General features: G+C 40.7%; 1 protein-coding gene across 9 annotated transcripts in view; it reads right to left on the reverse strand.

The window, feature by feature from the left end:
• The window catches only part of ENOX1 (ecto-NOX disulfide-thiol exchanger 1), a 394890-nt gene that overhangs the window by 95757 nt on the left and 275846 nt on the right, over positions 1–23287 (reverse strand). For 8 of the 9 annotated variants that reach the window (XM_072850165.1, XM_072850170.1, XM_072850162.1 and 5 more), the window contains 3 exons: positions 12879–13052; positions 10929–11135; positions 3915–4148 (listed from right to left, as the gene is read on the reverse strand). In XM_072850165.1, the coding sequence (XP_072706266.1) occupies positions 3915–4148; positions 10929–11135; positions 12879–13052 (615 nt within the window). Of the gene's footprint in view, positions 1–3914; positions 4149–10928; positions 11136–12878; positions 13053–18863; positions 18932–23287 lie in introns of those variants that run through there. The other variant, XM_072850171.1, reaches the window with a different exon arrangement.

Here is a 23287-nt window from a genome sequence, read left to right on the forward strand (position 1 = left end):
ATTTCTGCATAAATCAAGAGTTCTAACCAAGTTCTTTACAGATACAAAGGGATTTGGGATAGTCCACAGAGAGCAGGGAACGGAGAAGAAGTCATAACCCCTCATGCTTTTGCAGGTATGCAAGGCCTCATATGCAATGGAAGTATCTTAGTTTCCAGCCCCAGTCACCAGGCAGTCCATTTTGAGAAACCGGTTCTTTTTTTCTATGAAGCTCCATACTGTCACCTTGAATCGTGTATATATGTGTATATATTTTAGAATAAAATAGAAATAGTATAAGAGTTATTATTAGCTAAGAAGGGATCACAGTTAGGAATAGAAACTAGCATATGAGAATATGAGAATTATAGAATCTTCAAGGTAAAAGATAATGCCTAAGCTAGATAAGAGGGTACGGGCACTGCATATTTTACTAACAAGCATATGTTTCTCCTAAAAGAATGTGAAGCTGTAACGCTTCAAAGACCAATAACGGGAACATCCTCTTACCGGGAGAGTTGTAAAGATAAAGGGATGCCACAACAACCATGAAAACAGCAGGAATCACAGTAACCAGGGGAAAGGTAAAGACGGCAGGGGGAGATTGCGACCACTGACCCAACTGAGGAACAAAAGGACTACCCCCACACACACTCCTTGTGAGCAAGCCCAGTGAATTAAAATCACACTGTAGCTTTAAATCGAAGTGGAGAAAATACGGACCAATGGAAGAAGAGGAGGATTAGTTAGTCTAATTATTATGTATTAGATAGGCGTGGTGTGTTAAATTTCATGTATAAATACTGAAGAGAATTACAATAAGTGTGCTCGATTTGGGGAAATATTCCAACTTGCACCCTGCACAGAATAAAACAATGTCTCCTCTCTAAACAGACTTTGTGTGTTTTGGGAGCTATTTTACACCAAGGCAACAATACCAGTAAAGATTACCTGGTTGAAATTTTATAATGAACCTTTGTTTCCAACCAGCATAAAAGTTCCTCTATACTCTCTCACCTGCTGTCCTCTACAGCAGTTACTGCTGCACCAGGTGACTTCAGCACATGAGAGGAATAGGAATATGCTGACAATACTGGGGTGAGAGTTTCCAGCCAAGTCTGGTGTACAAAAACAATGAATTCTTTAAGTCTTATGCTGCACTTTGCAGAAGGTGAAAAAAGATATTGTCACCTCTGTTATAGACGCAATAAATATCTAGACCACAACAGGGGACTGGCTGATGAGACTAGTTCATCTCTGCTCACCGTCAAATTTCCTTGCTGTCAGGAATTCCAAGGTTATTTTGACAACAAAAGTTGCTTGGATTCAGACCAAGTTGTCCACATCTGTGATTGCAAAGCAGTATCTTGGGATGACAGATGTTTAGCTATTTTGACTTGCTTTTCGGCTAGTGTTGCTCAGTGAAGTTCTGGAGGCACTGCAGGAGCTGAAACCTGCACGTTGGGCACCTGCAGCTCTGTCTCATGAGCTGGCAACAGAGCTCAGGAGCCTTTTGAAGTGGGTACCACGGTGAGGTCATGACTTTCCTTAAGAAAACAACTGCAAAGCATCTGCTCAAAACCCAGTCTTTCAAGGTAAATCCTGCCAAGAGCAGACATATTTTGATCCTTCTTTCTTTAGGATGAATTGTCCAGGCTTTTGCAGCAATGCAAATCTGGTGATATCCAGAGACCTGAGATTTTGACCCCAAGCTGTATATACATACGTGTGTGTGTGTATGTGTGTGTACATATATATATATCTTCTGTTAGCTTCACTGAAGTCCACATTTAAATTGTGAATGTATGGTGACATGAACTGCCCTTTGCCAGAGTTAAAGAAGTTTTTTTAGTGTTGCTTTACTTCTGTTTTTAGGATGTCACAAAGGGCGCATGTGGTGTATCCATGTTGCCCAAGGGAGGCCATAATGTTCTACCCCACTGCCTTATAGATACTGGCTATGATGCCATAGGAAAGGTAAATCAGACCAGTATAATGACTGAGCCCCACTTCTGCTTTCTAGACTACCTAGTACAGGAGACAACTCATGACCAGTAAGAAGAGAGGGGGCTTCTTTGCATTCTCCATCCCCAACAATCTATACCTATCCAGGGCTAGTGCCATTAATCTCGCCACAAGGCAATTGCTAATTACCGAAGTTTCTAAAATTGCAGAATGTTCTTTTGCTGGATTTTAATGATTTTTTAACCAATAAAAAACAAGCTTATAATTTTTGTTTCTTAATTTATTATATTTAATTGTGTATGTTTCTGAAAGTTTACCTTTATTTCCAGAGAAACAGTCACGTACACGTTGTTGGTCTGTATCGTGCTCAAAATGCTTCCATGTTAAACTTGTGCATATATGCCAAGCTCTGGTCAAATGTCCCTCAGGAGAACCAAAGATCTAAGTACTTGGAATAAGTTTTAACTAAGAAACTTCCCAGAACAAAAAGAAAAACCCTTCTAAATATAGACATCTCAAATATCTTGCAAAAACCCACATTCAGTTGCCCCAAGCAATGGCTGGCCATATGGAAGAAATTGTCCATACTTCTTGCATTTTCTGGCTTAGTTCAGGAAACCTCTAGGCCTTACTACATAAAGAAAAACTTCCCTATAAAAGATTAACTCCTAAATATTCAATTGAAAACAGGTTCTGGGAACAGATGGATCTAAAACTCTGTATTATATTGTGTAACCTCTAGAGGAGCTGGACTGGAAGCTAGGTAAGAATTAAAAATTCTTATATTTGGGCCTCTTTCCTCTTTTTTTCCTGGTCTATCAATCCATCTGGGTTCTTTTACCAATCTCCCAGTTGCTTAATGAATTATTTAATACAGGAGTGCATGTGGTGAGAGCCTCAGTCAGCCAAACCAATAACAGACCGAGGTAACAGTGACAACTAACAGCGACCAATGCAGTACTCAAAGAGACAGTAGGGTGCATCTCTGCTCCATGCTCCAAGGGATGCAACACTTTGCACTGTCCTTCTCTGGCTCCCCAGACATGTTTCACAGTTAGAAGAGAGGCCAGTGTGTTGACAGTTAGATAGCCTAAGTCTAATTTGGATAATCCTGAAACAAGAATCACAGTTTCTTGTGACCTGGCACATAGTAAAGTAATGTGCTTGGCCACCACGTGGGGAAAGAATGCCAAACACAATTGCTAAACACTTAATGAAAACAAATACAACTCTAAGGGGTATAAGGAATTGTTTGCTTGATCTTTTTTAAAATTTCTTTACCATGAATAATTCTATTTCTTTGCTTCTCACTTTCTATGTTAACTACCAAAGACAGGAATCCTCAAGCTGCACCCTTGAAAAATATTAACTTGGTAAGTGTACCTAGAAAAAAACAAACAAGCAAGCAAATGCATACCAAAAAAATACGCTATCCTGCACAAGTAATTCTAACTCTAAAGAGGGAATGAAAGAATGGATGGTGTGTGTCACAGATAAGTTGTACCACTGCATCTGAGGGGCAAGTTAAAATGCAGCTCATGAGGGCAATTTAAATGCTAGAAATTGGGACAGTTGCATGTATGTAATGTATGACATATCATTCAAGGAATAAAGACATTTTAAGAATCAGGCCTTTAAATATGAAGGATGTTTGTAACAGGTTGTCTTATTATGAGAGCATTTCCAAGGTAGATGATGACAGCAACTGAACAGAAAAAAACCCCACTGTAGTATTCTGAAGGTTGTGTTTTAACTGTTAAAGAACTGGTAGATGGACAGACGTTATACATTTCTAGCAGATGGGTGAGTATCGCTACCATTGGCATAGAAATGGCAGAGGAATGGGGGAAAGCTAACAGGTAAAGAAAGTAATGAAATACATCAGAGAGAAATCTGCTCCCCCGCTCTGACTTCTGGATGGCTCCTGCTCTTAAGGAATAATACATTGAAAAGTATCAAGTGCTCCTTACCTTTCAATTTTTCAGCCAGCAAAGCAGCTTCGTGTTCAGAATAATGCATTATTGCCGGAGGAGAAGGAGGGCGCAGTCTATCTTCTTCCATTTTGCGTCTGTGGCGTTCTTCTCGGGCCAGCATTCTTTGTTTGCATTCCCATTCATAAAAGTCATCTCTTGCCTGAGCAAAATCAACATGAAGGCGACCTGAATCCTTTTTGTCTGTGCTAGATCCTAATCTCATGCGGTAACCTGAAACCAACAAGCAGAACTAACTGTTGCAGGACTTCTTCGCTTCTTTTTTTTTCCTTTTTTTTCCCCTCAAGTGCAGTTAAGTAAAAATGTACATTAACAGAGTCCCACATATCTACACAGGATCTATCGATCATTGTGCTTTCACAGGAAGATAAACATTCATCCGCTCATTTTTCCTTCCAATTTTCTGCATCACCTATCAACATAGTAGATGAGCTGAAAAAGTTGACCCAAAGGTACAGAATGTACATTCCTGAGTCTCTCAAAATATATCATTTTTCTACCTGATACTCCCAACCTTTATAAGTGCAAAGGCCAGCTAAACAAAAAACAACTACCGAAAAAGGATCTGTTTTGGTTTGAATGTAGAGTCCTTCTTCCCCTGATCCTGTGGAGATCATGTGCCATTTAGTGCTTTTCTCCAGCCTGTTAAAGGAATTGGAAGTATGGCGAAAGGCTGAATTTTATAAAAGCCTTGACTCTAGATGAATGAGAAAATTGTGCTACATAAATTCCTGGGCCAAAAAGAGGGTGGTGTCATACCTGCATTGATGCTAGATCTCAAATTTTGAGGCTTTACAATTGGAAACACTACTTCCCCATTCCCCATTGGAAATAATCTGGCAGCAAATATAAGCCACCTACAAATGAATTGAGTTCAGCATTCTTCAAAGTAATTTTAAAAGTGTGGATGGATGTATTAGACATTTGCAAGACTCTTTTCAGAACAAACAATGAAACCTGTTGTGCCTCATCTTTCCTGTTGTTCTACATATTCATAATTTGGTCAATGTATCCTATGCTAAAGCTAGCAGGCTGCAAAGGCTTTAAGTCTGGGGCTATGCAATGGTACAACAGGGCCCTGCTCTGAACTGAAACCCTTGGCTGCTGTCAGAGGACAAACAAATCATGCCAAAGCTATAAAAGGAGCTTTTCGTGACCATACTGTGGAAGACCATATACTGGGCACCTACCTTTTTTCAAGTTTTATTTCCAAGGCTGAAAGATACTTGCAGAGCAGTTTCTCCAACTTTTAAAATGCTGATTCGGGAAAAGTTTGAGAAAACACTACATAGAAAGCTGCAAACAGAGCCTTTAGATGCAGGTAAAATTAATCAGTCTGCACAGGGCCAGCTCTAATTTCTCCATGCCAACCCACTGCAGCAGCCTCAGAAGCAGAGCAGCCCAGCAGAGACTTCTCAAATCATGGGATGCTGCGGAGATGAACTCTCTGCTGAGCTGGCATATAAGAGGCTCTTCAGAAACACACACTGCTACAACCACTGCGTAATAACTCCAGGGGCAGGAAGCTCCCATTCAAAATGGCAGGAAAAATGGTGTTTGCTGGTTTTGAACAGCAATCCAAGAGAACCTACCTTTCAGTCTCATGGTTTGCCTGTGGTTCGAAGAGCTTCAGCACCTCACGACCACAGTTAAAACTCAGTTTTGAATTCTCTCCAGGGACAGCAAAGCTAAGGCTTGTGTAGTAGATTAGGAGCATCTTTGCAAAAATGCCTATCTAGGCATACTCTGTTTTACTGCTGGAAAAACATCCTGCTGTATAAATACAAGGGACTGTCTGTACTACAGCACATATGAGACAATAGCTTCAAAGACATTAAATATCCATATATGTAGTGATCCTTCCAAAAAAACCAATCCGGGTGCCTTTTGATTTGACATTTTCCTTTCGAACAGCTTTGTGGCCTGTCAGTGAGGAAGAGGTATGACTTTCATTTTCCAGCAAGCAACCCAAACCCAGACGAAAAACTCAAGCTAAGTGTTTCAGAGGTCCTTCAAATCCAGAAGACACCAAAAACCTCCATGGAACCTACCAAACCTGGTCTCCAAGGTTCATGAGCTTGGGGTGAAGTAGAACTGAATATTGCAAGAGAGGCAAATGAGGGGATTGTTTGTTATTTTAAAGCCCCCTTTATTTTGCTCTGCTTTCTCTTGCTCAGAGGAGTAAACACTACTTTTTCCCCCAGAAGGCTGTTTGTGGTCATATATGTAGCTCTAGTCACAAGGTGTTGAAGGGAAGAATTACAGATACACCATATTCAGTATAGAACAGAAGAAATGAGTGGGTGACCTTACAGAGCTGGGCCCTGAACTAACAAGGGGGTAATTATGTGGTTTTATCCACAGAGGTGTAGGCATGAAGGGGCTAGCCAAAAGGGGTCAGTGGTGCAGCTACCCTGAAAACCATGACACATATTAACCCCCCCCAGTTCAACTCGCCAGCTGCATTCCTCAAATAGCGATTGCTCTGTGCCAAAACGGCATTATCAGCGATGTGAAAGGACACTGCCAAGGTGCCAGGTCTCGTGAACCTAAAATTAGATCTCCCAGCTGGGCTGTACTTTCCAGGAAGACAGTGTCTCTTCCTCTCTCCCATCTTTCGCCTCTCTTGGCAGGAACACACTGGGCATGCACAGACTGAGAAATGGCACTGCAGGACGCAAGACTCTTGTGGACCTCAAAGCCCCACTTAATCTGAATAAAGGGCTAATGAAAAGAACTGTGCATCTACAGATTGTGTGTGCACTGGCAAAGCTGAGTTTCACTAAAGTGGCCCTTATTTTTGAAGTAAATGGGGATAATGGAAAAAAACATTGAACAGTGTAAATTGCAGTCCAAAACCCGGTACCCTGTGTAGCACTGGGCAAATGGTTCCCTTTAGGTAGCCAGTTTAAGTGCCTCCAAATTAACAGATTTTTTAAATTGCCCATTAATCACACTGAAAAAATCTCACTGCTTGTCTGACTCTTAGGACTGAAGGTGGCCAGCCAGCCAGGTGGTTTCCATCAGCACAGAAACTTAGAATAACCTGGGTCGGAAGGGTCCTTGGATATCATCTAGTCCAATCCCCCTCTTAGAGCAGGGTCATCTTCAAAGTCAGACCAGGTTGCTCAGGGCTTGGCATCTTTCCCTTTACTAAAAAAGAAAATGCCTTTGGCATGGCTTCTTGCACCCTCCTAAATCAGGCTTTGGGGACACTACAGGACCAATGGCCTAGCCAGTGAAGAACAGATTCCTTGACGGGTTGATAGCCAGCAAGATGCTGTGTAGCAAGGGGTGCACAACTGGCAGGCCTTATTTTGTTTATAGGATCCTCAGGCACCCATTTGGGGCAGCTGGGAGGCTCGCTCTTTTCCAATACCATGTCTCCTTATAGATGTTCGAGGGTATTTAAAGTTATGAGAGAACCACCTGCCATTGCCTCCCCTTCACGCATGTGCAATGAATTGCCCTCATAGACGCTTTTCCCCATCTCTTTGTTCAGGACTGCAGCTAGCACTAACTGCGTGCCTGTCTTGTCATTTTTAATTTCAGTTTCATACACAATAGCAGAGGAAAAGACTTTGGGAACTTGCCAAGATCCTCACTTTAAAGAAACAGCAAGAGGAAAAATTAATGAGGGTGCTAAATAAAAATCAAACACAGTATTTCCATATCACAGGTCTAGTCAAAACTCTATGGCTTGACTTACCTTTGAGTGTTGCTATATTGGGGACCGGCTAATAGCTGCCCTCTAACTGGGGATCTAGATCAGTCTTGATGATGATCATCAAGAACATAAAATAAAACCAGTACATGGTACTAAATGGAAACCCACAGGGGAAAAGATCAGCACAGGAAAAATGCATACACAGGCTTTTGGGATGTAAACAGGTCTGCCTCAAGCCACCTGTTTATCCCATATTTTCAAGTCCAGGGCCATCAATATTTGCAGGAGTTACTGAATTGTCAGCCACAAGAGTAAAGTACATACAGGTTGGAGAAAGAGCTTTCTCATGGGCTGGTATGTCAATTTTAGAAAGTCTTTTCCTCAGAAGATCAAAATGTAACTTTCAGGGCTAAATGAAAATCACCCTCCCTCAAGTCAACTTTTTTATCATAGTCTTCTACCCATCTCCCAGTCTCCTTTTCATACACGTTTACTTGGGAATAGAAAGGAAAAAAATCAGTGATTAAACTACTTGATGGATTTTGTAATCACTTGCACTATTCTCTTGATAAGCATGGGATAAATACAGTTTGATGAGATTAGATGGGGTAGACAGATAAAACTGATTAGGTAGACAAAATTATCATTATATTACAGATATCAAAGGCATGACTCCCCTAATATAACACGCATACTATATCAACCACAAATTCCGTTTGTATCTCTCTTTTGTCTCTTACAGGGAAAAGAAAATGCCTTACCAATATGCTTTATCCCTACCATTTCAGAATACATTATGTGTGAGAATGGAATAAAGACTGGTTAAAAGACTCAAATATTTCAGTACAAATAAAACATGCCCCTGCCTAGTGCCAGACCTCCCTGCTCTGCAGTGGTGAGGGACAGTCAGTGCTCCCTGTTTCATCTGCAGAGTTCAGCGCTGGTGGTAAAAAGAAGTGAAACTTGGCTACATCATGCCCCTGCTTTTCTTCCTCCTTGCTATCAGCTCCACTGGTTCTTTCCCTGATCTGGTCAGAGACACTAAGTACAACACTTTAGGAGAAAGAAAAGCTGTGGTGGAAAAGACAGATGGGGAGGGAGGCTGCGGAGCAGACGGTAAGAGGAAGCATAGACAGCAGTGCGACTGGAAAGGAAGGACGAAAGGAAATGGAAGAAGGAAGGATGGATCAGGAACTTGGAAATAAACTGGCAGAAAATTCAGGATGAGGAAGGGAATCTACCACCTCCATCTCTGCTTGTTTCCCTTATTCTGAATGCGCACTCTAGTGTGTTGTAAACGAGGACACATGGCAGCACGGGGGATTTCCTACCTCTAATCATCAAATGTGGTCCTCCAGGATTTAAGGCATATAAAATTAAAATAAAACTTGACTTGGAGTGAAGCAAAGGGTGCAGTAAACTGCTGAGAAGCAGGGAACTGAGCTAGAGGGACACTTGCTCTGGCCCAGCGTGGCAGCCTGTACGTTTCTGGGTTTTAATTTGCTCTCTTTCTTGACACTGTTTTGTTTATCATATACAGTAATACCATCTCCTACTGAATCGGGTGTGCCCCTCGTCTGCTCCGTTACTTGTGGAGATGGGGTCCCCTAGGCAGAAGTCGGAAGCCAGGAAATGTGCTACTGCTTCTTACTACTGCGATGCCTGTAATCTGTCCCAATGAACTACTGCGTTATGGAAGTAATAAGTGAATAAACAAATAAACAGGAAGGATGGAAACTGGGAAGAGAGGATGAGGAGGGAAGAAGAAATGAAATGAAAATAAATTTTAAAAAAGGAAGAAAAAAATAGTGTGTAATGAAGATCTGGAAGAAACCTGAAAATACAGCAATATTTCAAAGAAATCTTTATATAGACCTCATAAAACTCACAATTTTCTGTAGCTTTTCAAACAGATATTTAAAGCAAGCAGCCAAGTTAGAAAAAACCCCCATAAACCCTAACACAAAAACCTTTGTGAAACAAAGGAGCTAGGTTTTTCCTGACCACATATTTTAAAAGTTTGGACGTTTTCTTTTCTTTTATTTCTTTCTTTCATTTTAAGATGTAGTTGATGGTGATTTAGGGACATGGTGTAGTGGTGGACTTGGTAGTGTTAGGTTTACAGTCAGACTGGATGATCTTAAAGGCCTTTTCCAACCTATACGATTCTGTGATTCTGTGATTCCGTGATTTGAGAGACCACTTGTTTCTAACTGTGTGAGCTTCCTATGGACACCTGCATGACATTGAGGTTATGTCCTTACTGCTAAACAGAAGATGGTCAGGATGGGAGCTCAAACAAGATATCCCTAGTCGTTAGCTGCCTCCCAGGCTCCACTTTGGATGGTCCCAGTGGGTCCCTTCAAGGTTACTCTACACAGGCTGGGTGGCTGTAAGCCAGTCTGTGTCAGCTCGTCTTGGCCAAGGAGCAGTCCCTGGCCCTTGTTTATTTAAGAATACCTTGCATGTGGGGTGAAAGTGTTACACTACACCTGTGGGGCAAAACAACGCTTGTGGGTTTCCCCAGGACCCAGAAAGAGAGATGAACCAGCCTGTGGAGACAAATACATACAGGGGATGGGATCCAGCTCAGAAAGGTGAAGAAGGGCTCAGGAAGCCAGTCCTCATATGAAGGAGCCTGTAACCGTAAGAGGGCACTGACAGTCACAGTCAGATATGTGAAAACAGAATTGTTTTTCATCTTTTTTCTTCTTTTTTTTCTTTTTTCCCTGTGAGTTAGAGGGGTTTTTTTGTCTGTTCCTCTGTTAGAAAATAAAAGAGATTCTGAAATTTTACACCTGAGTTTCTGTGGCACTCGTTGTCCTGGGAGGCAACAGACATAGCCTACAGATGAGGCTCAGAATCTAACCCATGCAGTAGCTGAATACATGCACGCATAAAGGCAGACTTTATTCAGATTGCACTGCAAATCTATAAAAATATGCCAATGAAATTGCCAGCCTATCAAAGAAATTGGCACTGGAAAACAGCAGTGTTCCTGGCCTAGTGCCGTCCGCTTGCCACAACCTGTGAGCAAAACTATATAAACCTGTGTAAATCGAAAATAAGATTGTTCTGTAGTGAATTTCAGGATGTGTTGCATTGTTGTGGGATGGCAGGAAATTGCTCCCAGGTAAGCAACATACAAAACCACACACAAGTCTTGGCAGACACAGAGAAATACAGAATTGCCCCTTGCCACTCCAGGCTACAGCCACTGAGCTCAAGAAAGACTTGCTGAGATTAAAGCTAAGAAAATAACCAAACATTAGCATCACAAAATACAAATGAGAAGCAAAGAAAATCCATTAAAGAACGTGAAGTACCAGAAAGGTAAATGGCTTTATCAACCATGAACTCCTCTGCAAAACGAATGTGACAAAAATTCTTCTTGCTTTTCCGAATTGCTGTTATATCTCCACACTGCTCAAAGACTTCCTGAATAATTTCTTCCGTTGCGTTTTCTGGTAATCCTCCAACAAACACTGTTTTACACCCAGGAGGTCTCTCTCTTGTTGAAGGTGGTGGAAGATCTAAGTCAAAACAGAAATCACATTGGAATACAAAATTTGTCTTTTGATCCGTTGGCTCTATTCATTCCCCTAATCAGTTCTGGGCAGCAACAGTTATTTGACATAGTATGGAGGTGGAAGAGAGGGAGAAGCAAAATAATTGAATATTGCAGAGATTGTCCAAAATTGGTTACTTGAATCTAAACCTTTTCAAGTTTTAGGTGGCATTTCAGAGATTAATTCCTGACACTGCGCGTTGTTCTCCAGGACAGACAGTAAGGTCTAAAAGGAGCTTTCTTTTCCCTGCGTAGTCACACAAAAAATAAAAAATATTCTGTCTCAAAGCAGGGGAACTTCTGCAACTGATTTGACCCCAAGCACAGATTTCAAGCACTGGTGCAGTACATTCAAAGCCTGAACTTCACCATCTCTGGCTCATACCCATCACTTGCCACACTTGCCAAGTGTGTGGGCCCTCTGCAAGCCAGCCCATGCTGCGTACACCCTGGGCACTTGGGCTGGACGGACACCTTCCCCTGGTCTTAGCATAATTTAATTTCTGTCTCAGAGTACAAGAGCACAGCAAACAGAAAAACAAAGTGGGAAACACAACGAAGTGACAGAATGATAAAAATGCTCTACCGGTTATCTGTTTTGTCTTGTTGCCAGATAATGGAGCAGACGCCAGCACACAGGAAGGATAACCTCGCTGGTTACAAGTGCTCATGAAGTGGAGTGGCTAGAAATGTTATTTTTATGTATATATATAGAATATAGACACACTTAAATCATGAAAACTATTAAATTTTTGAAGGCTGTATAAAAAATATAATATATCATAACACTTCACGTCGTTTATATGCAGATTACTAGAGCGTTCCTCTAAAAGTAATTCTCTAAGATGGAATCTGATTCATATAACTTAGTTTTTTGGCCCTTTAACACAGTAAATGGGGTTACAACCTTAAAATATACATATATATACATATTCACACACACAGCCAGTTTGATTAAACCATGATCTGGGTACACTGCAAATCCAGAGCACCAGACTATTTGCTTAATTTTCTCTTTTGTCTTCCCAGTGATAGTGAAAGCTGCTCATCTGATGGCTCTGAAACTAAACTCCTGGGGCTAACATACACAAAATCAGGCTTTGTGCCTGAGCTGGTGGCCCAGTGGGAAGAGTCTTCCATTTGCACAAAGTCCCAGAAGGGACAGAAGGAAGCCTGGTCCTGGATCTCAAAGAGGAGAAACAGCTCATCCACATGCTGCCCCCCAAAAATGGCAAGAGAGGAGCCATAGTCCCCCTTTCCCTCTATCTCCCCCAGGTAGGGACCAGAGCTAGTCAGCATTTGGGTGCTGTGGTCAGGGACACGAGCCCAGATTGGTCCCGTCTAACTGTGGGCACCTGAAGGGGAACACAGGGATGATCAGTACCATGTAATCATTATATTTTGTGACATTCTGATCTAAAGGAAAGACAGATTTCTACTATGAGCAGTGTAGATCTTCAGGCTCTGTTAGCTTTGTTTAAGTAACTATTTTTCCTTTTTGTACTAACTGAGTAGGTTTTTTTTACATGACCTTACAGAGATGAATAAGTATGCTCTGATCCCATACCACACTTTACACACAGAGTAGACCTTAGAAGGAAACACCGTACTTGCCTACACTTTATTTAAAAACCATAATTTTTATTAGATAAAAACTTTTTAATGCAATATATTAGGAAAATAACATTCTTTCATCAGATCCACTTACTTGGGTTTGGAGGGAAGAGCGTGCAGCTTTTGCAGTGAATTATTTCTTTGACTACAGGCACATCTGTTGGTGGTGGTGGCGGCACTAACCCCATGCCTGGTATCATTGGGTTAATCGGAGTGATTCCAGTCATCATGCTAAGGCTTGGATCAAAGCCTGGTACACAGATTGAATCTGTAAATATATAACATAAAATCCTGGCTTATAAATCTTGAAACCACTTGTTACTATTTTCTTGCACAGACAGTTTTGCCTTAGGCTTTTTTTTTCCAAGCATCACTGTTAAAAAAAGGAGAAGGGAAAAGGAAAAATGGAAAAGGGAAAAGGCAGAGCAATAGGGAGGAGAGAGGGAGAGGGGAGAGAGAGAGAGGGAGAAGGAGAGGGAGAGGGAGAGGGAGAGGGAGGTGCATTGTCAGTGAAAAAAATAAACTCTGCATAAAGAAGGGAATGGTACAGAATTTAAAATATTAATATGACTGAGTAAAACACAGAACATTAAAGTGTAAAACCATGCGACATTAATATCTGTTATTATCAGGAATGCAATTTTCTGTTTCATAATGCTACTGTGGGGTTTACATTGCTTTCTGACCAGAGTGTACAAAGAATATAATTTAACATCTATATGCCCTCTCCATCTAATTGTCGGACAGATTTATCACAACATAGGCTTCTCACATAAGTGACCTTGATTTACGAACACTACAGAGAAAGATCCATTTCTGGCTGTTTTATAGAAGTGTAGTCAGCCAAGACTTCTAACCATTTTACCCTGGAATATAAAGGTTCAGCTGCATACAATGGGGTCTTTTTGAGCCTTGGAATTAATTCCTTCTTGTCCTGTTATATAATCGGATTAGTAGATTCTCTTCAACACATGTATTATTAAAATATACCACTACAGCCCCATAAAGTAAAATGCATATTTAGCAAACATTACTCTTTCTCCTTCCTGATCTCTTTGCCAAGATTTCCATACGTATTACTTAAAGATTTACTGGGGAGTACCAGTGCTGTAACACCAAGAATTGTAATAAGCAGATGTTTCAGATGAACTGAGAGCCAACTTCTGAAATTTGCTTTAGTTAAAAACAAGGCTTTGGGTTTCTCGAGGCATAATGAATAAAATATTTTGAGAGACCGATGTCTTTGTTGGCATAACACTGCTGCTATTTGGCATCATCAATTATTTAAAAGAAGAGAGTTACTTTGGTGTTCTACAGGTTTTCTGCTGAGTTTTCTGGCTAGCAACTGGAAAGTATTTAATGATACATGTAAACGTGGGGTTTGGTAGCTCAGGAGCTTGTTTGTTTTGATGAAGCAAAGAGGGAAACAACTCCTTCTCTAGGATTTATATATATATATATTTTTAGGAAATTTGAGCTACATTTGCTACAAGGCAGCATGATCAATGGAATGTGACCAGACAGGCCCGTTTCTTCATCCTAAATCTGCTGCTGAGAAGCTATGTAACCTTGGGTCAGCCCACTAACCTTTCTGTATCTTAATTCCTGCATCTGCAAAACAGGTACAATAATACTTACTTAATAGTGAGGATTAGCTCACATTTTTATAGCACTTTGCAGGTGTAAAGCACTCTGTGGGGGCTGAAAATTGACATTATGATTCCTGTGAAACATCCATAATCATCTTCTCTGGGAAAGACAACTGGGGATTGAGAACCTCTACTCCAATAGAGCTCGTATCTGTCTCGGCCGCACGCTCCCTGCTCTCCACGCACTGACTGTGAGCCTTCATCACTTTCAGACAGTTCTGTACAACAAGCGTAGCAAGCGCACAGCAAGCAAGGATTTGCTTTAGGCTTATTGAAGACTAGTATTAATGAAAACTTATGATATTACATTACTTTTTTTTAGTAAGTGGGCTTATGAAAAAGGATTTGCTCTGGGTGTGATGCTTTTTTTCAATATCGATGTATACGCATCGCTTTTCAGATTAAGCTTTGAAACTCAGAGCCTGTCATTTATTCCACGGGATGCAGTGGTGGCCGTATTAAATATTCATGGCTAGTGAATGCTGGGAGATAAAGTCAGAGGTGAAAAGGCAACATACAATTCAAAGAAGTCCTTAGGCTATGCTAATTTGCTTGATCTCATTTTTAAAAGTCAGACTTCTGACATTCACAGCAGTCCATCCTGTGCAGCACTCTCCTGCTGTGGGTGGAAGTCCCTCATTACTACTCGCTGCTAAAGCAGCCCACAGAGCTCCATGGCACGCAAAGCGGAGCACCACAATAGCACCCAACGCGTGGTGTCGTACCAATCTTCTCCTAGGATCGGGGAAACCTGGGACTGGAAAGATGCTGAGGGAGGCTTCTCATCCATCCCTCTGGACAATTGCAAGATTGGCTACAGTCCTAGCCAGATACGAAATTTCATATTAAATCAAATATCCAGAGTAGACCCACAGCATTCTGAGGCAAGGATGGAGCAGGTGGAAATGTACAAGAGGATGGACCAAAGGCCAAGTTCTCCCTGTCCTGTATGCACCTTTCAGGTCCTGTGTGACAGCCAAGGAAAAACATCATCATCTGGTGACTGCTACCACAAGTTATATTTAACCATTGCTGTTCTCTCTTTAAGACAATTACTAGATATGTTTCAGTTTCTCTACAAGAGTAGCAAACTGAAACAACAGCAAACTCTGCCCAAACCACAGACACATGCTCTCACTCAAAGGAAAGATGGCAGTTTTCAATAAGGTACAGTTTTCTGAATATTTCTTTGGCAGTGGTGAAGATGCAAAGAAAAACAAATCTAAGGGACATGGCAACAAGGAAACTCATGTCCACAAACACTGCTAAAATGGCCTCAAAAGGGAGCTGAGCGGACGAGCTTTTAGATCACATGCCAATCAAAGCAGGTTTGTAATTTAACTGGAAGAAAATTATTTGCCACTAATTCCCGCCATGTTCAAGGAAATGTGACTTGGTAAGTAACTTTGCCTGTGTTAAATAAGCACATGGCTTTGTCATCAGTTTCTTTTGCAACTGGAATCAATCTACAACAGCACAAGCAGAGTGCTGGGGGCCAACACTCCCAAAATGTCCTTCTAGGTGTGCTGGGACTCTATGCTTCTAGAAGGTGACTGCACTGAGGTATATTGAAGAGGACTGAGTCAATAATTCTTGAAATCTAATTCCATATTTTGCACACATTAATCCAAACCCCACTAAGGTCAATGGCAAGACTACTGAAGGCATGGACGGCTTTTAACCTGGACCAGGTTTGCTTTGTCTGTCCTCTTGAATAAGTTGCTTCAGTTTTCCAATGTGTTGAATTGAGAATGAAATGCTTTCATACATCACACAAGCACTGAGTCGATGCACGAGTACCATTTGTAGAGCATCCTGGGAATGAAACTAATTCTCTGAATACTAAAACGTATTACTATGCATTGCAGTGATGGAAAATTCATCTGGATTTCTGAACAGTGAAGGTCTTGTTCAGACCCACAAAGAGATTGGTGGTGCTTGCATCTGCAGAGAAGCTGATGCATGCCACCAGCATATTGCTGACAAACCATGAAGAGAGCCTATAGATGGGATGTCCAAAGGAAATACTGGTCTGGACTCTGAGGTGCAGAGAAAAAGGAACTGATAAAGTCACTGGAAAGGAAAGTCAATAAATTTGCCACATCTGTGATAGGATCCAGAAAAATCCCAAGTTTAACTATATTAATGCTACCGAGTGGTGCAATAATAGAAGTTGGATATATAGCCCTTGTCTAGGGACAGGAGGCGATCATCCATCAGCATCACCACTGCAGTCTGCTCCACGTCCTGGCATAATGCCTATTTGGAGCAGGACCAGGACACCAGAGTTAGAGCTGGAAACAACTCGTGTTGAACTTACTGGTAAGTTTGTTGGTCTTCAGAATCAAAGATACTGATAGAGTTATGCAGGATTACAAAAAATGGGAATCAACCCTACCCACGTACCTTTTTTTAACAGATCCATTTGGATATATGATTATTAAGATATTGTAGACATGAATATGCTACATTGAACACAGATAGATACATTAAATTTACATACTACACATCTGAAGAGTCAAACAAGTAATATTTTATGCTTTCAGTGATCATAGCATTATTTTTAAAGGGATCTATACATATATTTATGCAGCTGGGCAAGGGTTTATGATCTCTTGGAATTATAAAAACTAAGCTGGCAGAAGAGAGAAAGTTTACATTTGAAAAATGTTAATAAATAATTACTAAATGAAATCATTAAAATGAAAAGTAATCAGAGATGATAAAGAACTTTAAGAATGGAAAAGCACATGTTGCTCAAGTCAGAGCCCATGTGGATACTGTATATAAGGCTTGAATATTCACACATTTGTACAAGAAAGTAAAAGCATGGAACATCAATATTTTCAAGTCCATGTTCTGCCTACATCTGGAAAAATGAGTTCATTCCTGTTTCATCTAACAAGAAATTGGCATGGTGGAGAACAATGAAAACCTCTGAAGAACAAATATCTAGAATTGGCAGTCAGAGAGGCAAGAAGACAAATCTTCTTGAACACTTGGAGTAGTTTTTAAAGTTCCTTTTTCTTTCAAGTAGAATATAGGAAGAACAAAATGTTTCACATGAAATATTTGGGTCTGGAAAAAATAGAAGAACAATAAAATCCCTTTAAGGATAACTATATTCTAACATAGTACATAGTATAAAACAAGTGCTTTTATTCATCTGCATTTTGGGAGTGCAGAAGCAACTTTGTCATCCATAAAAATAGCCACACAATCTTGGAGAAGCATCCTCCTTTCCTTCTTTGGCAATGGTTGCTGTCTGAATCACCTTCTGGTTTTGCCCAAATAACATGGGTGTACACTCCTGCCAACTGTGCTTTTGGGGATTGCACTCCACCACCAATACTAAGTTACCACCTCATTTCCACCAGCCCTTACCACAAGTTATATATCTGTTCAATGTTACTTTTTAAGGGTATAATCCCCTATATGATTCTCAGTATTAGCCCTTGGATGTGTCATTTGTTTTGCCTGCAACTGCCAATTATTTCTGTGGTGTTTTATGACAGCTGCCAAGTTGTATTTCTGTTGGATGCATAAGAACACCCATGTCTGCAAACACGGATTTATTTGTCTTCCCCTACTTGCAAGCGTGGAAGGTTTCCACCACGGACAACCAGCAGCCTGCTGGTGGCTACAGTGCTCAGACGTGCTGGGGGAACACACAGAGAGATGGTGAGCGGTGAAAACAATGATCTGAAGGCAAAACAGCTAACCAAAATAAAAAACATTGAAAGGGTCCCCATGGCCTGGGAGTGATAATTTTACACCTAAGAAAAACAGTCTATTTTTTGCTAGGGTTGAAAGACAAAAAAAGATCTGGTTCCAGGAATGGAGTTGCCTGCAAATCCTGCAGTGCAAGGATTAGGACAGTCCAGGCAGCAGCTGGTAACAAATGTAGTAAGATGCTCGTTAAACTTTGGTTCCTGTGGAGAAAAAAAGAAAAGCTTCTGGAGACTAGAGATTTGATTGTGTACTTCAGAAACACCATTGCTGAGTATTTCGAGACTGAATATAGAGTTGATTTCTAAAAGCTAAGATTTAAGTTTTCCTGAAAAATTCAGCCTCCCTTAAAACAAATATATATATTTATACATATATAAATATATACATATGTATACACACATATATGTATACATATGTATATATAGGGGAGTACATATTACTTGGCAGTAGCAAAGAGAGACTAGCTTTTTTTTCCCCTCAAATGAAGGAAGAACCTTATTAGAATAAGAAAAAGGGTGTTATTCTAAAAACTTCTTGCGTTTTTATCTAAAATTCTCCTTCAAAACTCTACAGTCTGCCAGTGTCTTTATCCTCATGTCAGTCTCCTTTTTTCTGTATCATCAATTAAGAATGAATATTCAGCTGCAAGCTAGAGATCAAGATTGGATCACTGTTTTCCCTAGTCATTCAAATCTTACCATCTTCTGGGCTTCAGGAAGCTTTTGGTGGAAGTGACTCACTTGGTCAGTATTATAGGGCTTTTCTCAGTGTAACAAGCCTTCCTCACTGGAAAAAAAGAGGACAAAAGTGGGAGTTTCAGTAGGGCACCAGATCACTGATGTCCCAAGGAGGTGTGGCAATTTGGTGTTGATTCAGCTGGAGGAGCCCAGTTGTGGAGCACCGCTATTAGCCCCAAAGAGTCAGACCTTGGAACGCATCAGCGTGGCAGCCACCAGCATCTTCCAGTACATTACCTTGTCCAGTTTAGACGTCATTAAACTTCTAGACTTCTCTGTTTCTCAAAGAGATGCTCCATTGCCTGGTAAACTTCCAGACACATTCCAATAAACAAAGGTGGGGAGAAAAAAAGTCTGACAGCTCTTCCATTTGACCAGCATAACCACTATCATCCTGCCTCAGAGCAAGGACCATCTGACTGTGGCCAATAGCAGATGCCCAGGGAATCAGAATAAGAAACAGGCAGGTAAAGAGCAAACTATTTTTAGCTCGTATACATTCAGTACTTACATATTGCCAGTGGTAGAGATCACAACTGAACAATCCTTTCTAGCAGGCACCTATTCCACATGACTTGATTTATATCTTTTCACTAAATCCTGCTGTGCATCTATTTATATTTTGAATCTGTTGGAACCTGTTTATATCTCTGGCTTTCACAGTGTGCTGGTACTAGGGTAGTAACTGTGTGGGGAAACGTGCTTCCTTTGCTTTGCTAAAACAAGGTATTTGGCAGTTCCAGGCACACCTTCTAGTTCTTTCATCCTGAGAAATCGTGAATAGCTGTTCCTTATTCACCTTATCCACAAGATTACAGATTTTATTTCTGCTTTTATATTTTGCCATCTGTTTGGCATGCAATCTTTGTCTCTGCAGAGCAGCTACAAAGGAATATGGATATGGAACTTCTGACTGTGGCCCCTTTTAAAATCCTGAGAAGGTAACTGCATGGGCAGAAATGTCTTTGCAGGTGCCCATCTAGCCCTGAATTTTTGAAGAACTAAATATTAAAGACATGGGCAGATGCCCTTAAATAAGCACTGCACAAACCCAATCAATGAAGCCTATGTCCTATGTGGGCATAGGACTCCTGCAGGAACAGGAGTAAGGCACGTAGCATCAACGTGCGTGTGCGTGTGTGTGTGTGTGTGCACGTGCATGTCTGTATTTGGAGGAGTGGAAAGGAGTGAATGAAGGAAGGGCAGGAAATTACCTCCTTGACCTCCAGCTTTCTCAGCTGGCCAGGGGATCCATCCTAACACCATTCAGCCAGAGCTATGTTCTGTGAAAAAGAGCCTGGACTGTAGCAAAAACATCTCTAAAGGAATTTTGACAAAAATGGAGGGTGAGGGGGAATCCAAATGAATGTTTCTCATTAATAATCAACCAAGTAATAATTTATATGAACTCTACAGTATCTGCCAGATCCAATCCATAAACAAAGCCCTTGTAGCATCATCAAAACACTCACCACTTGAAAATTACTTCTCTGAGACATATATCACTGACAAAGATTTAGGGCTGTATTATTGTCCTTTTGCTTTTTTGAAGAAAGCGCTGTGTCTGCACAGAGAAATAGTTTACAGCAGACAATCCCACAATGTTAGATGCTATTCCTCAGAGCTGGGTGTGCTGTAGCTGAAAACACTAAAAGAAAATCTGGCCTCCTCTTGATCCCTGCCCACAAAATCACAAGACAAACACTATATTTAGAGCAATATACATGACAAAGACTAAATTAAAGAAAACCACCTTCTCTTTTTACAAGCAAATCATGGGGTGAATCACTCCTGGTTCATCGTTTATTGCCGCAGTGCCTGGCCCAACAGGACTCCAATCTTGTTTAGAGCTTCTAATGCAATAAGTAATAGGAGAGAATAACAAATAATAATAATACAACAAAGTGTTACCACAATAGATGCCACTCTCCTCCTAAGATGCAACTTCAATCCTGTTGTGTAAAGAAATCTACAATGTCACTGTAATATTATTTCTATTAATCTTTCTGCTTACGGATAGCCATCTGTGCCCTTTTGGCCTCAAAGGGGTCTCAGGCATTACCTGCCTATGGTGAATCTATTTAGTTTCCCCTTATAACAGCTCTGCAAAGAAGTACCTGACAGGCAAGCCTAAGAATGAGCTGGAAAACTCAGGACTTGATGTTGAGGGAGTCTGATGACGGTTTGTCAGTTTTTCACGGCTGACAGCTGCATGCGTAAGAAGCTAAAGGCAGAAAAAATTGACTAATCTTAGTCTCCATCCACAATCAGCTGCTCTTCCATGTGTAAAACCCCATTGCTGTTGCAGTGGAAACTTGTGGAGGTGAAAACTGAAGGGGGAAAAAGCAGAAAAATAGGAAAGAAGGAAAAAGGTAAAGAGAAAAATCAAAAGAAATGCAGGGAAAGAGGTGAAGGAGAGGGAAAGGGGAACAGACAACAGTATTGTCTGGAACCTCTGCGTCATGGGTCCATGCTCTATCCACAGGCTATTTTGACCAGTGCCAGGATTTTGAAGGATTCATGAGTTTATAGCACCTCACGATGTCCAGAGTGCTGACCTTTCCAAAGTTCCCGCTGCTTAAGAACCATTCCACGCAGCAGGAACAATGGGCTTCTTCCATCTCTTCATCAATAAATCACTTCCTTGTATGGGGTCAGTCACAAGTTCATTGTGAAGAAAATAACAAAACTGCAAATTCTGCACACTGCCACCTGATCCCCAGTTAATAGCTCCAAAGCCAGTTTGTAAAAATATGGGACCGGCCAATATGCAAGATGCAACGTAATACATTGCTTATACAATGTAAAATGTGCGCAGCTGTTATTTCCTGACTTTCAAAAATCTTTGTGCACTGACTATACGCTGCTTGGGATAACCCTCTCCAGTTCTGCAATTCTTCATTCCATTTCTCCAGTTTTGGCCTCATAACAGTGGGCTATTCGGTAAGGCTAGCCTTAGCCAAATGAAATAGCCACTTTAAGCTCCCTCCATTGGAAGCTGTTCAATCTGTTTGCCCAATGAACCTCTTCCTGAAGTAAAACTTTACTATGTTCCTTGAAAACGACATCACTTTTCACCTCAAAGCTCTAGAAGATGAGAAAAGAAATAAATAAAACATGGTTATACGGCCTAGGAACTGTTAATGGATTTTTCTTTGCTTGCTATCTAGGAAAGTGTTGTAATTTGAGAAGAGAAATTTGAGAAGCATTTGTATGGGCACAAAAAGGAAAAAAGGTTATTGGAAGATATAAGCACCTAAGTAGATGTAAATGAATACTGAAAAGAAGTGGAGAAATATGAAAAATTTTAATTCCCAAGCTAGGCTAATATGGAAATATAACCCTTGTAATAGATGAAACATAAAAAGCCTCCAATGTGTAAAAGATGGTAAAATACCATCTTCTGGATATTAATGTGACCTCAGAGAAAATGGGGGGGAGGGGAAATGAAATTCAGACATTCCATTGGACATTTCCCAAATGAAAATACAAGGGAGTCATTTTTCTCTTGAATGATGAAAGAAGTTCTGGCTATTAAACTGGAGTTACTGTGTGGATCCTTGAATCTGTGGAATGCATACAAACACTCTCCTTGCCTTTACAGGGTTACAGGAGTAGCAACAGCCTTGCCGAAACTGGAAAGAAGCTGTACAGTCCAGAAAGGCATATCACCTGCATGGGCAAGTTCTCACAGAAAAACAAGAAAAACTGGGCTCTGTCAGACTGAAGGATCCTTCTAGCCCTCTAGCCCAGAAACCTGCCTCTAACAGCAAATCCCTAATTTCATTTAGTACCAGAACAGGACAATCCTGAAGCAAAACCTCTATATAATGATCTCCCAATCTCCAATACTCTGCAGCTCAGGGGCTTCCTAAGCCAGAGGAAGTTCTGTGTCTCCTTCAGGTTTATTTTTGGATGAAAATACCAATGAGCTTCATTGCATGGGATGTATTTCTCTTGGTGTCATTACTGGATATCACAGAAAGTTGTCCTGTGAAATCAGCTGGAAAATCTTTAGTGACGATATTTCAAACTTTTAACCAAGTTATTCTACATGCATGCTTCTCCTTTAAAAGCCTGAGTAAGCAGGCATAAGAGAGACTTAAACTATAATGTTAAATGATTGTTCCTGGTACTATATTCCTAGTTTCTTTCACGTTGAATCATTCAAATAGCAGGGTCCAAATTCCTAAAACCATTGTATCTTTAACCCATAGAGTACCGGAATGAGGGTAAGTATACTAGATTTAGTAAAGATTTGCTGTCTATAAATGAGTACAGTAAGAAATCCTGATATTTTGTATTACCCTGTTTGACCTCCGTGCAGTTTATGGCAGTAACTTGTAGGACAATGTTTGAATGCTCTGAGCATGGGCAGAATACCT

The sequence above is a fragment of the Ciconia boyciana genome, chromosome 1 (assembly GCF_034638445.1).
Source record: "Ciconia boyciana chromosome 1, ASM3463844v1, whole genome shotgun sequence".
Classification (NCBI taxonomy): Eukaryota; Metazoa; Chordata; class Aves; order Ciconiiformes; family Ciconiidae; genus Ciconia; species Ciconia boyciana.